We start from the raw sequence: 17,427 nt of genomic DNA on the forward strand, positions 1-17,427 counted from the left end.
GCGCGACAGAGAGCAAAAGAGAGAAGAAGCAGACAGAGAGAGATGTCTTTATATATATATATATATATATATATATATATATATATATATATATGTATATATATATATATAGATATAGATATGTATATAGATATATATGTATAGGGGAGCTCACAATTCGGCGACGCGAAGTCACACGTCAAAAGGGATCAGTATGCCGCGGAGCGCGAAATTTTCTTTCCCGCGCGCGCTACTCTTCGTCATCTCGTATTTTCGAAGCTTCCTTATCCCTTTTCTCTTTCCCCCCCCTCCCTCCTCGTCGTTTCTCCTCATCGGTCGCCCCTTCTCCATCCTGCTCTTGCACCGCCGCGCGTCAATTCCGTTCTCTCGATCGCGGAAATTTTTCCCTCGCCGGAGGGAAGAAAAACTGATCGGGAATTCCGGTGGAACTGTTGGAAGCGTGTCCCGGATACCGAGAAGAATCTATCTATTCGGTCGATCGTCGGTTCATCACACGTACACACATACAAACGCACATACACACACTCTTGGCTCTCTCTTTCTATCTCGGATATGAAAATCGTTATGCGACATCGTATTGACATTAGCATCACCGGTTGAAGGTTCTGCCTTGATATGGTGGTGTTGTTAAGAGAACGAATGCAAAGGTATACGTCATATGGCATGAGCATATAATTTTCCTTCACGCACACTCGATCGATTCACGATGAGAACTGAATAAAATAGACACAATCGTGAAAAACAATATTTCGTAATACATTGCACGGATCTTTAAATATTCCGACACGAGAAGATAATTGACTGTTTATTTAGACGTTTAATGATCTTTAATAATATACAAATTACATGACACGTGATTGACGATATTTTTATGTACAGCGACGATATTTGTAAATGTATGAAAGAGAAAACGATTGGATTCTCTTCGGAGTCTGTAATTGTTGTTTCTATAAATCGCCTATAAATTATGAAAATTTTGAGCTGTTTTATATTATCGATCAAAATTTAACCTAACATGACAATATATTTGCTTAATATTAAAGTTTTGCAATTTATACATACAAAATAAGATAGGTTCCTGCTAGGAATTGCATGAAGGAATATTTGTGAACTTTTAGAAATGACGTCTGACGTGAGAGTTTGTGCTTCAATCTCGCACACTCACAGATGCACGAGCGTAATTTTTTACATATTTTGAAAATCTTTTTTACTACGCTTCATAAGTCATTTCCAAAAGTTTACCAATATTTTGTTGCGTTATTCCAAACGTGGACGCTATATCTCTTGCACGAACATGCCGTAGAAATTTTTATATTAAATAAATATTGTTACGACGTAACTATCATCTTTTTTATTTTTTATCATCCCGCGTGTTGTCTTTATAAGTACTTTAATTGTGGAGAAGGATTTATCAATCCTTGTAGCCAAAAAAGGAATTTTCAAAATCTATAATTCATGTTCTGTCGATAATTTTGGATCCTCTAAATGAAAATTGATTAGGCTATATATCAGAATTTAATGATATCGTAATTTATAATAATTTACGCGTGTTATAATACAGGGTACTTGCCAGTATAAATCCATCTTTGAAAACTTTCCCAATAGCAGCTGAGAAATAGAACGATCCGAGCATACAAGCGTATCCGCGCCCAAACAGCTGACAGAGAAGTAAACAGAAAGCAACAACAGCGAAGCACCGTTAATCCCCGAGCAGTCACGCGCGGAATACAGTGTAATTCTACTTCTAAAGTCCGGCATTCGGGTACTAAACAGAAGAGAGAGAGATGGTCGCCGTCGAGATGGTATGTCGCTGGTACCAGGTGATTGCGACCATTTGTCGACAAAGTATACATTCCGAAATCACGAGCTGGATTACACGGCGTGACTAATTACACGAACTTGTTCCAGTTAGACGCAAAAGTCTTGAATATACGTAGGTATAACGCTCCGAAGAACGTTTCGGAGGGAAGAGAAATACGGAGACATTTTTCTATTTAAGCGCACTTTTCTACGTAAAATACATAATACACCCTGAAAAAGGGAGGAAACGAATATTTCGCACGTTGCACGTTGCATTTGAACAAATAAGAGAATCTCGGTCGCGACAAGCGTTGATCGGTTCTACTTGAAAATCGTTTGTCCCGTAAATGTGTCCCGTTGTGTCTTCGTTCTTGCATTCACAAGTACGGGGATATCGTTTTAAAATGCCGGTTGTCAACTTCCCTTCCTATAATTGTCTCTCAAGGTTCCATTTTCATACTCGATGAACGGACAGAGGAGATTCACACCGTTGGAAATGCGCGATGCAATCGTACGCTTTCTAAATCACGATAAATAATTCCGATTTGTACCGCAGTCCACTCGGTGCTCTCATGTTTTATGCATGCTTTACCATGCAGCATGCTACGTGTTACACATCGTAGGCTCACGATGCACTATTGGGGATCTTGCCGATCGCGCCCTTCTTCTCCTGTTTCTTTGCTATCGCTCGCTTCGTCAATGAATGGAATCATGTTGAACTTGTCGCCCCAGCCGTTTTCCATCGATATTCCAATATAATGTAATACATACCGATAGAATTTATCGTAACCTCTTTGGCTTCTATGTATACATATATACGAATAACAATATTGATGAAGAAAAGAGAAAAATGGGATATCTTATAAAAATAATGTTATATATATATTTGAGAATAATTTATATAGATATTCGTGTAATTTTTTGTGTTTCATAAATAAAATAGTTTCCGTTATTTCCTTTTTTAATAGAAAAAAAATATATTTTTCTAAGAGATTAATTTAAAAATAGAAACTTTAAAATATCACAAAAAAATTTGACGCAATATTATGAAAAATAAGAACATCAAAATTTCAAATCGATTTAATATTACGTTCAATGTATCGTTGAGAAATAGCCGTTTCCAACATTATATTTATCAATCCGTTTTGTTCCTTACAAAAACAAGTTACATAAAAAAAATGACCACTTTGCAAGTTTTCTATTCTACGATCTGTTCTTTACGGATTTGTGTACTATTTACAAATATACAAAGAAAACATATTGTATCGCATTAGGTATCTCATATCTTGAACAGCTCCGTGAGACCGATTCGCAAGGAATTGAGAGCCGATTTATGACAAACGTGTTGCAGGTGAAACGCGTTGCAGATACTATAAATTGCGAGAATTGCAGGATATATACAGGCAGACTCTCGTGGTGAACGCTTGGTTGCATGTTCGAGTAGTTCTCTCGCATTGCGAGTATTGCATACGTCATGCGACCACGCACGCGACGTGCACGTGCATTTACGCGTCCTGTCAATACGTTCTACATGTCGTATTGATTCAAAGTAAGTAACAGTCAGATTTAGTTTGACTGTGTAGCTACACTATGCCAGAAAGAGAGATGGGACTGATTAAATAATTGACCTATACAATCAGTCTCATATCTCTCTCTTTCTCTATATATATATATATAATGTTATTAAATATATACACGATTACCTGCAATTATTTAATTAACGTTCTTATATATGTATATTTATGTAACATACATAATTACTTAATTGATGTCATTACTCTTTATTATCGTTTTAATTATCGAAAATCAAAATGGAGTGGAGAAATAAGAGAGAGAGAGAGAGAGAGAGAGAGAGAGAGAGAGAGAGAGAGAGAGAGAGAGAGAGAGAGAGAATATGTGGATGGTATTGTATGTACGAACGATCGTGGAAGAGATGGATGGACCGTTGCTGGAGGTTACCGTATCATTAACAAATATACACGGGCACAAGCAGACGTTCTCGGCGCGTTCAATATGGATACATTTACAAGGATGCGGAGTAACATTCCGCGATGCTCGCAACACGCTGCGGTGCGCATCGATCTCCCTGGGAATTAATTGCACATGTCGGCGCGCCGATCGCTTTGTCACTTTCATGATTTGCGTACGCGCCGACGTTGCGGTGTATGTACCGTGCAGATTAGAAATTCTGCACGCGTTTCGAACGTCCAACGTTGTGCCGCGTCCTGGATACTCGTGCGTGACGTGACGCTCCCGTCGTTTCGGTAGACAAACGCGTCGATGTGCGGTATCTGGCTCCAGCTGATTGCCCTCGTTTCGCGGGTCTCTCTTCCTCTCTCTCTCTCTCTCTTTCTCCACAGCGTCTTCGCTCTTGCGTATGCAACCGACGAGCTTTTATCTTAAATTAATCATTCTCTTTACTCTCAAAGTGCGTTTTAAACGAAAACCATGTACCAAGATACCGATGATAAAACTTTCTGCAATTCATTATTACTGTGTGTTCCAAAATTTCAATTAGGGTAAACTAGGGTATGATGGCCATACGGAAAAGATATATATATATATATATATATATATCGATATATCTATAGGCTGTAATTTTTTTAATAATCGCTACATAGGACGCTTCTTCAGTCTTTATCAAAGATAATCGATATTTACGGTAGTTTATGCGCGTACATTATTCGAAATAACGATATTGTGAATCTTATATCATACTTTTACTTTTGACTATCTGCAAAGTGTCCACTAAAAACTATTATAACGTCGAATAAATTATAGTTAAGTATCGTAATCGATATTAGACATATTATAAAGATATGTAAATTGTTATATGACCTATAATTTTTATTTTTGTTTTCACTATTTTTTTTATAAATACTATGGCCATCTTTCCGTCGCTATGGTCATCTTTTTCTTAAAAGTTGGGTCAGATGGCCAATGCTTATGTTGTACTATTTTGATAATATAAAATTTCTATTAAATATTTTCCTTTTAATTTCGATAATTTTACGTAATTTAAACTTGAGTGAAGATATAATATGCCAAACGCTATTAAAAAATAACAAAAATAAAAGTATGTTTTTTGGATTGTAAAAAACTATGGCCATCTTACCCGAGTTTACCCTATAATCCTTGTAATCTTTACAAAGTTGTCGACAGAACATAACCTGTATATATAATATAATGTAACAGAATTAATAATCAAAAGAACGATATCAAATCAATTGCTGTATATATATCAAACATGATTTTGAATTATAATCTTATTATCGTTGACGCGTAAAATTCAAATATCGTTCTCTATGTTTATGATTCGAGGCTGTTTGTGATATGTAATAAATTTACTCGCGCTGTAATTTAGAATACACCGAGAGGTAATATTTCGACGTGTGCCATTACTTTGCGTCCTGACATTTCCGATAATCCTAAATTTATTGCAAAATAATTGACGATTGATTCGATAGAATGTAATTTGTATATCCAGTTATCGGCGCAGCGTTAATTGATGCGAAACAAACATTTATTATGAAAATAATAATTCGATATCGAATAAGTCTTTTTTGCTGTTGCTATTGTTAATAATGTTACTGATTGCGATGTTTTCGCACTCGCACCATTATGCGAATCCGGCACCGGCACCGGCACCGGCACCGGCGCCGGCTGCGTTTGACAATGCCATAAGGATGGTAACGAGGATCGTTCAGCTCGTTTCCGTCTTACGGGGAACAATAACCGTCTCTATCAGAAGATAACGTGTCTTCAGCAGAAGAGACCGCATCGCCACGAAATTCTCCTCAGCCGTGCATGCACACACACTCTTGTATAAACTATTAATGATTACGTTCCAACCTCGGGAGAGAATCGCATAGTTAATCCGCGACAAGGCAGCAAAATGGGACGTAGCGTTACGATAAACGAGATAAATGTATTAAGGTCGATTTACATTATACGGCACGACACGACAAAAACGTAAAGGTAAATAGTCGTTTATATATTTATAGAAGAATATATTTTTGTCGTGTCGCATCGTTGTCGTAATATGAATTAACCTGGAAAAAGAGATAAAAGTGCATAATTTAGTTGGAATTATTATAATTCAGTTGCTTCATTTGTGATAAATTTTATTTACCGGTTAATTCTTAGACGTTGCTTTTTAATACACGTACATAGCAAAGCATGTAGCGAATGCAATATGCAATAATTTTTTAAATTTGTTTTCATTCCTTTTTGGATATAGCAGTTGAAGTTTTTTCCTTTGTGCCTTTTATAAATGGCTTACGTTTATATAAATATATACAAGTATGTTTTCTCTCGTAATAAAATTTTATACTTTTTAATTCTATTAATTTTATATTTTTTAATTCTATTAAAAGATTATCGCAGTTTGTGTGCAAACGAGAAACAATTATTTAATTCAAAAAACAATTCCATCACTGACGAACCGAATATTGCATTCAGACCTCACGTTTCCGACATCGTCTATCGGTGATATGACATTCTGTTAATTATCTTGATCAACCGCGACGCGCAGCGACGCGTAACATGTCGTAACATTTCATAGAACATGTCGTATCGCGCGAGGTAATAAGAGAAAACGCGCGGTCGGAAGTTATTATCGTTCCTTGAATTTACATAGCATCCAGGGATTTATACGCGACTATAATTTAAATTTCACGAGAATTCATTTCGCGAGATAGATCTTTCGTGAGCGACATATGCGATTCAGAGCCAAGTTTAGATTTTGCTCTAATCACCTACACAATCACACGCACGAGCAAATATTCAAATTCCCAAAGTATCCGTGAGTGAATTCACCTGTGCAATGAGAAAAGCCCAGTGGTACATAATTCAGGCGTTGACATTACATTTGTTCGTCATCTTATTGAATATATAATATATTGAATATATAATATATGTGTAGGTTGAGATTGAAAGGTACACAATATATTAATATATATGTCGATCTGATGTCGTTAAAATTGCAAATCGAACATTGGAATGTCGTTCATATAATTCAATAGACCAGGCGTGATATTTGACGAGTTTGATACGAATCTCATCTTTATTGCGTGTCATAATCTTGGAGGAATGTTCGTCGCGAAAAAGCTCTTTGCAATAGCATCATTGTTTCTTTTATCGAGCGATACTTGGATTGTTCTACAAGGACGAGTATGAGGAATGACTTAATATCTCTCGTATCGTTTCGAGGTCCTTTTAGATAGAATTGGATTATGGTACATATCAGGCCTACAACCGTAATGGGAATTCCAGAGTAACGTACAGTTGTAAAGTATGTTACGACTCGCGAGACTCATCTTCGACGATGAGTAAATCTTATTTATGACAAAAGCAATAGTTTCCTATTCGCGTGGTGTTTTACGATATCGCAATATACGCTCTTATTCGCACGAAATTATAGCATATCTAAAAGCATCACCGTATATTATAAAGTAATACAGTTCTCGAGTTTTCACAGTTGATGCCCACACGGTTCACAATCGATGTTGTCCAATAAAATTAATTGGCAAAAATAAATTTTTTAGACATTCAATAATTGTACCGTTTATTTATTGTCGCGCGAATGGAGCCGCAACAATTTTTGCAGCGTTTTATGCTTTTCAGCGAGAGCTCACGTGAGAACAGCTGGTTGCTGTCACATCTTTGTGCCGCGTTCAAAATCGACCGACCGATTCGAAATTCTCTATACGAGCTTTACAGGTAGTCGACACTGTGTTACACCCATAATTCATTTCACACTGGTGATTCGAAATGTGTTTGTTATTACTTCAACATATAGTATACAAGATATATGTCCCGTATAAATACAATTCACACGTAATCTATATAAATCGATTTCGAGAGACTGTTGATTTTAATAATAATATTCGTCCACTCTGATATTCTCTAAAAGTTAATTATAACAATATTAATTTATTATATTATTTAATATATCAGGACATGCGGTTCGTCCATTATTTTTTCGCAACAATAATACAGAGATTTTGCTTCCTATAAAGCAACTCACCTGTGTGCGTGCCAGATGCCGAGAGATGAGCCAGGCGGTAGATCGTCAGGAGCCGAAGGAGCCACATGACACTACTACACATGACTGCTCGCTGCCTTATCTGTTCCCGCTGATGCGGCCCATGTACCACGGCTTCGACATTGTTGTCATCTGGAATCACAGACGCGGGAATAAGTAATGAGCTTTACGTCTGGATTGCGTATAATGAGATTTATTATCTCCCGACGTCGCGCCGCGCGAGTCCGTTGCATTAACGTGTCGAGTAATCCGCTAATTAAAAATTTCGATGTAGCGTGGTAAGCAAAGTAAGCAAGTTTTCGCGGCGTCCTTTGCGACATCCTTGTATTAATTTAACGTTGAATTTCGACGATAAATTATTCAGAATATTCGAAAAGCTGACTTTTATATATTATATCATATGTCATATAGATGATAAATCGATAATCGATTATAGGAACAATTGTTTGATTCACTTATTAATAATAATTTAATTATTATTTAATTAGTCATGATTGATCGTAGCAAATAAACATTTTCATTTATATTCATTTTGCAAGAGATTATAAATATTAAATAATCGCGCAGAGAATAATTAATAAAGCAGTTAGCGTGTAAAGCGCGATTAGACCGGGCAAGTAGAATAATTACGTACATAAAAATGATCCGGGAGTCGCGGTGTCATAAAGTCAATGTCTCACGCTAAATGTGAGCTTCTTCGTCGTCTGGACGCTTCGTCCAGGAAATAGCAACGGAAAAGGAAGGAGGAAGCTGCGCGATGCAACACGGCGCATCGTTGCCATAACGTAATTAGCTCGTTTTATACTGGCGCTCATAAGTCGGCCGACTGCCGTGCTAATATGAAAGTATCGCCGTCTCTACGGGCATTAACTTCTAAACTTTCCCACGGGTAGCGTACGAGGATTTTAATTAAGGTATGATTAAACATCGTGCAATAAGTAATTGAATGAAAAAAGTAATTTGTATTTAATACCAGCTATTATACATCATCGAGTCGATATTTTATTTTTCAAGAGCCCTTTAAACGCTTAGTGTTTTAAATTTGAAAAGTATTATTTTAAGAATTTAAAGTTTTGAACAATTCTCTTCCTACTCTGGGGAGGAAAAAACACGGTTACAACCCACTTTGAGGCCCACGACGATTAGTAATCAAATTATTTGGATTGCTCATAACTAATTTTTGCAATTAGCTATTCTATTTATTTCAAAGATTTTTAAGTTATACTAGCCAATTCTTTCAATTAGTCCCGTGGATATCCAGTTACGCAAAGATAATTTTTACTTAAAGGGTACTGATCAAAATGTTAAGTTGCTTAATTAAAAAAAAAAAAAAATGGTCAAAATTTCTTCCAAAGTAATTGGAATTTTTAGTTAGACGGAATTAAAAGTAGATTATTTACGTAAAATTAGAGTTACGAGCAATTCAAATAATTTGATTACTAATCGTGGGCCCCAAAGTGAATTGTAACCGTGTTTTTTTTCCCCAGAATACATTGCTTCACACACATGAACGCTGATTCTCTATTATCGACAAATTGATAGTTTGTATGCTTTGTCACATTGTGCAGATTACAGCCAATAATTGCGAAATCAGATTGAGATCGAGATATCCTGTGTATCCTACGTGTTAAACATCAGTGAGAAATCCCGATCTCACGTATCGCTGTCGTTATCCCAATCTCGATTTCGATGATTCAGCGAAATCAAAGGCGACTGCAATCGTGGTATCACGTATCGCGTTTCGAAACCCTTTTGATGATTCGATTCTTTTGTCGAAGTTCGCTGATGTAATCAGCGATTAACGATTTCACAAGATGACCTGTTTCAAAGTCTCGTCGTCGTAAGCTTAAAGTCGCTTATCGAAATGCTATTAAGAACTATTAATATTACATAACGCGTAATATCAATTTATCAAACCTTGTCAAAGTAATATTAGTCTTTCGAAATCGCAGCAAACTTGGAATTTTACAAATCACACATTATATCAATTAACCCATAATTAATGTTTTGTACTTGATGTATAACTTTTGTACTATTAATATAAATATTATAGGTTTCATATCCATTATATTTTACTCCAATTCAAATTCTTATACCTATTTTTTGCAGAAATCCGAAAGAAATGTCGTACTAAGAATATGCTTCTGATAGCTAAAATATCCCTGCTATTAGGATAAATGCTAATGGAAATGCGGCGGAGCACTCCTTTCCAGATTACATTAGCATAAAAGGCTTGACCAGAAGCCTTAGCTTTTACTCGAACACGTTAAACTTCTCTCATGCCACTCCGTTAATATGGTCGTCGATACGCTCAATTTCATTTTGTCTAGATATAAAACATGTTTTAATAAGAACCAGGTTTAAAATTTAATTGCGTATCACATTTTAACGGAAACCATAAACTGTGTAATCCATAACTCTTGTTTTTCCTAAAATATCTGATACGAAATAACAAAATGTATTTATGCAAGACAAAATAAAAATCAGCATGAAACAATTAATTTTATCGAAGCATTTTATTAAAACAGCAAAAACAAGTTGAATCAAGTCGGAACGATACTGCTTCATAATTCTTATCAGAAAGTTACTAGACGATATTTCCTGCGCAAAGGAAGTACACGTTTCTAAAAAAATCGATGCACAAGGGTGACGCAAAGAGGCAATATATCGATGGAATTAAATCTCTTTCGCGACGATGCGCCGTCACGACGCACTATTAATTCCGAACGATATATTTCGGTGAACATGGAGAAAAGAGGCTACACTCATCTCTCTTTCTCTCTCGTTGCAATTTATTTATCTCCCACCGATCTATCTCAACCCCTTTGGTATCTCGTTAGTTTATTTCGTTGAAAATCGTGCCAAAAATCGTCCATATATATCGAGTGTATCGTTACATTTATGTCGTTCTATGTCGCTATTGATATCTCTGGATTCTGATATACCTCTTCTCTTGCCTTGATCCGAGTTTACACGTTTCTATGAATCATTAAGATCTTTCGCGCGATACGCGGATGTAATTTAATCTCTGAAAACATTTTCCAATACTATTACTGTTGCAAATTTCTGACTTGTGCATAGTAGCAAATGTTCTATAATTTGGAATTTCTTTTTTCAAGAAAAATTTTGACTATAAAGCTATTATTTGTTATTTGATTGTTATCTCTTATAATATTTGTCTTTATTAATAAATTTACAAAATAAATTTTAATCATCTGAATATAATTACTACTGCTGCTTTTAGTTAACAAAAAAAATTGGTTCTAAAGGCAAACGAATTTTTCTCTCATTAAAAAAAAAAAAAGATTAATAAGTTCATATTTATGTCAAGAATTAGATAAGCGTGAAAATGTTTTTGTGGAAATAATTTTACAATTAAAATAAAGCTTAGCAAATATTTTTGCTAAATTGATAATATATTGATATTTTTGATAAATTGATGATATTCGTTCATACATACATACATATTAATCGTAAATAATCGATGCATGATGCATGTCAGCGATTCGTGAGCACGCTACTTTGTGGTTTATAACAGTCAGTCGATTTATATTCATTGTATGTTTTTTATATATTCAGTCGTATATTAAAGTGAATTTATTTATGCTACTCGTATATTTATTCCGTTTGCATATGTTTCACGTATATTGAAAATGTGTACAGGTGAATATTTGACTTTAACGCCCAGCTTATTTACGCGCAAATGCTATAACTCTTGCAAAGTTCGATATCGATTGAATTATATATACACATTGGTTACATATCGATACGCATAATTACTCACGTTCTTATACAATTTATTGTTAACCTTTTTGCGCTATAACAAGTGATTTATGTGAATACTTCATCGGCAATATGAACAGGCTGAAATTCCATGGGGCGATACTATCTCATAATTATGTCCCCTTTTGAACGGGAGAGATTACCAAGCGGCATATGCGAAGTTCATAACGATTTCGGCAAACTATGTATACAGAATGCGATCAGCAAAGTTAGTTTATGAATCGGTAGATTCAATAAATAGGTGAAAGATAAAATTGACAACATCTCTGATTTAAAATTTCAGAGATAGGTAATCTTACTCGGGTAAGATAGCTATAGTTTTTTAAAATGCAAAAAACATACTTTTATTTTTGTTATTTTTTTATAGTGTTTGGCATATTATCTTCACTGAGGCTTAAATTACATAATATTATGGAAATTAAAAGGAACATATTTAATAGAAGCTTTATATTATCAAAACATGGTACAACATAAGCATTGGCCATCTTACCCAACTTTTAAGGAAAAGATGACCATAGTGACGGAAAGATAAATAAATTTTAATTCGTCTGAATATAATTACTACTGCTGCTTTTAGTTAACAAAAAAAAATTGATTCTAAAGGCAAACGAATTTTTCTCTCATTAAAAAAAAAAGATTAATAGGTTCATATTTATGTCAAGAATTACATAAGCGTGCAAATGTTTTTGTGGAAATAATTTTACAATTAAAATAAAGCTTAGCAAATATTTTTGCCATAGTATTTATAAAAAAATAGTGAAAACGAAAATAAAAATTATAGGTCATATAACAATTTACATATGTCTAACGTCGATTACGATAGCTTAACTGTAATTTATTCGACGTTATAACAGTTTTTAGTGGACACGTGAAAAACTTTGCAGGTAGTCAAAAGTAAAAATATGATATAAGATTCACAATATCGTTATTTCGAATAATCTATGCACATAAACTATTGTAAATATCGATTATCTTTGATAATGACTAAAAAAAGCGCCCTATGTAGCAATTATTGAAAAAATTACAGCCCTATGGCCCTAGTTTACCTTATAATTTGACAGATAGAACGGAAATTTGACAGTTGACACAGCAATCTACAACATTCAGCATTTAATTGCAGCGACATATACGTATCTGTATGAGTTAAAGCGACCGAAGCGCGTAACCTCGTTAATCTCTTATTGCCCAACCGACTTGCACGACCACATCTTACGTGCAACTTGTCGCAACGCGCCACGAATCACTCTATGTAAGGTCAGGAGGTGCCAACAAGTTCGCAAGCGGGGTGAAGGAAGGCAGCAGGTAAAGTTGGGCCAAGTTTAACATAGAGGATGAAACGTCGCTCTGTCCATGACTTCGGGAGAGATACGAAGAAGAAGAAGAAGAAGAAGAAAGAGAGAGAGAGAGAGAGAGAGAGAGAAGAGAAGGTTGCACCGCAGCCGTTCTTGGAGCTCGGTTTTAATGAACTTTGCATAATGTGTTGAGCTGCTTCTGTCAGTCGGTGCGACTTTCATCGAGATGCGAAGAACACCCCCGGCGATGTACAGAATATTTTTATTTGCTATGATAAAATCTCCTTCTCACAGCCGTATACTTTGAGCGCGAAAGGTAGCCGATACTCTTGCATTTCTTTTAAACATGATGGAACCTCTAATAATAATGCCGAATGGCTTATGCGCGATTTTACATGGATGCGACAATTTTATAAACTAGTATGAACGTATAATGCACGTTATATTTTGAATTATTCAATATTGCATAGTGAGAAGAAAAATGGCATCAATTGAACGGGAGAGATTTATCTCGAGACTTATGTCGTTTTATGTTTTATTTTGCTTTTTTTCGTATTAACTAACTCAATATTGTTAACAAGGAGTGGAATAATATTACAGTAATAGTGTCGTATACGTTTTACGCGTTGCATCGCATTTTTCTACATACAAACACCTTTAACACACCAAAGTATCGGCATCGTCTATTTTTATAGATCTGTTTTCATGGCTCAAATTATAAACAAAAAATATGTAGATATAAAAATATTTAATAATCCGGAGATATTTAACAGAATATCTGGCTATAAAAATATTCAAGCTGTTTTACCACGTCGTAAAATATCAGCAATGATTTATTTTTTACTACCATAATACAGATGCAAGCTAACACGATTGAGCAGAAAATTAAGAAGGCAGAAGAATTTTTACGCGAAAGAGATTTCCGCCATTCCGACGTGGGATGAGGCATAAATCATCCCTTTTTACTCGTGCTTTTACATAGATGCCACGGTACAGCGATCTAATATGTTTAATGCGCATTACGATGCCATTCAATATACCATAATGTAGCCCGCATAATATGCCTTGGCAGCTACTGTAAGGATAATAAGGACAGCGCAGATAGGTTCCAAGATAATCTTGCAGCTTTTGCTTAGGCAGGATAATAATTTTTAAGAAAAAACGTCTCTTAAGTCATCGTCAAGGATTTATGGCAATCTGCTGTGAGTTAACCTCGGATAATGAGATATGCAACGTCATTGCAAAATAGAAGCAGAATCTGTTGATATTTCACAATATAGCTTTGCCAATTATGGCATTCGTTACATCGCGTATCGAAAATATATACTGTAAAATTTATTCGTTCAAACAGTTTTCATGTTTCAAAATTTATTTGCTGATTACTTGTCAATTTCTGATTAATTTAATCTGTATCTCACAAATATAATTTATCAATTTGTACGTAATAAATTTCTATAAAGTAAAAAAATTAATGTCTATATAATTGCTACTGCAGCGAAAAATCAATTTTTTCAATACCAATCAACAAAACTACCATAGAAATGAAATGTATAAATGCTTTTAGGGAGAGACAAGTCTTTTTTAAGAAGTTATAAATAACAAAATTACATAAATAAATTTGTTGAACATATTTCATTACTCAATTCCGATTTTGAATGGAAATAGGTTTGGGTTAGGTTATTTTTTTCGGAAGTGGAGGCCCCCGCGGGGGGCCGGAACCCACTGTCTCCACGCATACACTTTTCGCAACAATTGTTGGAAGTACAAGTAACATATGTATGAATAATAAAAAGTGTAATTTTTTCATTTATAGTTTCTTAAGAATAATGTTCGATAAATTTATTTATGTAATTTTTCATTTGTAATTTCTTAAGAAAGCATTCCTCATTTATTAAGCGACCGAATTCATACATTTTTTCATGTGTTCTTGTCAATTTCTCATAACGATTTAATGAAAAATGTTTAATAAATTTATTTATGTAATTTATAACTTCTTAAAAAAGACTTGCCCCTCCCTAAAAGCATTTATACATTTTATTTCTATGATAGTTTTGTTGACTGATATTGAAAAAATTTGATTTTTCGCTACAGTAGCAATTATAGACATTTATCAATAAAAATATATTTCGCACACCAAGTATATTTCTTAAAAATATTACAGTTTCTATTATAAATTTTATATTGTATTACAGAATGTGTTAATAACGTGATAATACTTTTAGTCATCGCGTTATGCGATATCAGATACTATCGTTTATACACATTTATATCACATCGTAATGTTGAAAACTCGCTATTTAGATACCGTGATTTGGAAACTGAAAAGCGTCCATCAAGATCGCATCAACCCCATATCGTCCTTTCATCTGCTGCGAGAGACATTTACAAAAATTGGATTCGAAACATGTGCTGTTTATGAGGGTTGGAAAGTCATCGTCTTTAACATAAGCTTTTATTCTCATGGGGAAAGAAATTCGGAGGGTCGTTGCTATCACGCCAAAAGATCATTTGGATCTTTCTTCGTTCACATAGAAATCTACTTAAAGATTTATCTGTAATTTCGCGGAAATTTATGTATATTATTATAATATAATAATATAAGTACAATATGCATATATATAAATTGATAAATATTATATGTTAAATGAAAGAAAAATAAAAATATAAAATTTAATAGAATTTAATAGAATTAACTTATATTAAAAAAAATAGAAAATTTAATGTATACTTATAAATACCTGCACAGAATTCATTTGTCGCATGCTACTTCGTGGCGCGTATATGTACATGTAAACAACAACTATGTAAATAGATATAAATAGCTTAAGTTTTTAGAGATAGAATTTTTCCAACTGGGACGCAATGGCGCTGCGCAAATGCGACGCATTCATATTTTTTTTATATCCTTCTCCTCTTCTACAATTTTGCTATTCAAATAGACGCAGTTGGGTTATGTACATTCGATCATATCAGGGATACGTGAAACTACGTGCAATATAATTTATTTATTAACTCGATCTCCTCTCTATAAAAAGATACGAAAGAACAAGAAATGTTTAGAACAGAATAATTTTTGAACTTCTTTTGACCCACTGGTTCACGTGGGACATGTCCGATATCGAAAAGTCGTATTGCTTTTGAAAAAAGGAAGAAACATGTAGGTCTCATAGGACGGAAAACTTTTTTCCCCGATGCTTCCTACGATTCTATATAGATCAAGTTTCACATCATTATGACATAGACGTTACTTTGTACATGTATCGCATGTTTCATCGACTTGAAAATATTATGCACAAGGGAGCGTGTACCATAAATATAGCATGTTCCTTTATCAAGATCGTAAGGGTGAAACTTCGATATTCGCTAGGATATTCATCGTACCTAGAAATCACGACGACAATGGCCAAATGATTTTAATGGAATTTTTTTCCACTTATCTCGTGCACTTGCATGAATTAAATTTGGATTTACAGGCGCGAGTAAAAAAGAAATATATAATATTCAAGCGCACGATATTTATAACGAGTTAGCAAAATAATATCATTTCGAGCGAGCTCTTTTTATATAAATATGCAAGCGATCAATTTTACTTTAAAATATTGCATTTTTGAATCTGCAGTATTTTTTTATTTTGTACATGGCGCGCTTGAAAAATAACGATTCATAAAAAATACAAATTTATAAAAACGTTGCGCATTTTTATGCTTGTGTAAAATTGCTTTGCTTTGAGGATACGTGTATCAAATTCGAAAAATCGGGAAAATGAGATTCGCGTGAATAATTTGTGGAACGATTTACCACCTTTGCGATAAAACATGAAACGATTATCTCTCTTTCTTTTCTACCTATCGGGAGTTTTCGTGAAATTTAGATTTCGAAATTAATGTCTTTTGCGAATAAATATTTTATGACTTACAAAACATTTCTTTAGTCAATATGTCGCATCAAGCGTATTACTCTGCCATTTCATCGTCAAATAACCGTTTATTTTGACGTTTAAATATCTGACAGAGCGTAATCGGAAACTGACAGTCAGAATTTTTTAAATAATGTCGAATACATAATTTTCATTCGCGCACATGTGTGATTAGTTGGATCAAACTATAAAAAAATTTTCTAAAATCGCTCAATGGTAAAGCTAACGTTAAATAAATAAACTTGAAAAAAATATTCTTTACATATACATATGTATATATATATATATATATATATATATATATATATATATATATATATATACTATGTTGTAAGAATTTCGAATCGGCCGTGCAAATATAACGTCCTCCCGTTTATTTTATTTTATGACTCACAATTTTCTTGTTATTTGATTAAACTTCTGAATACTATACAGCTCATCAATCATCCGGATGTACTTATGATGAAAGCAACGATTAAATCTACACAATTATACCTTACTGTTTCAGTAGAGATTTGAATCGAAAAATAAAAATGATATTTACGAACAACGAGATAAACGAACCGAATACAAATGTATTCTACGACTAT

The 17,427-nt window shown here is 34.2% G+C and overlaps 1 protein-coding gene across 5 annotated transcripts in view; it reads right to left on the bottom strand.

Moving 5' to 3' along the window:
- Nucleotides 1–17,427, bottom strand: part of LOC140664840 (limbic system-associated membrane protein) — a 142,675-nt gene that overhangs the window by 26,289 nt on the left and 98,959 nt on the right. For all 5 annotated transcript variants that reach the window (XM_072890355.1, XM_072890354.1, XM_072890353.1 and 2 more), the window contains one exon: nucleotides 7,829–7,978. In XM_072890355.1, the coding sequence (XP_072746456.1) occupies nucleotides 7,829–7,910 (82 nt within the window). In that variant the 5' untranslated portion in view covers nucleotides 7,911–7,978. The remainder of the gene's footprint in view (nucleotides 1–7,828; nucleotides 7,979–17,427) is intronic.

The sequence above is a fragment of the Anoplolepis gracilipes genome, chromosome 4 (genome assembly GCF_047496725.1).
Source record: "Anoplolepis gracilipes chromosome 4, ASM4749672v1, whole genome shotgun sequence".
Taxonomy (NCBI): Eukaryota; Metazoa; Arthropoda; class Insecta; order Hymenoptera; family Formicidae; genus Anoplolepis; species Anoplolepis gracilipes.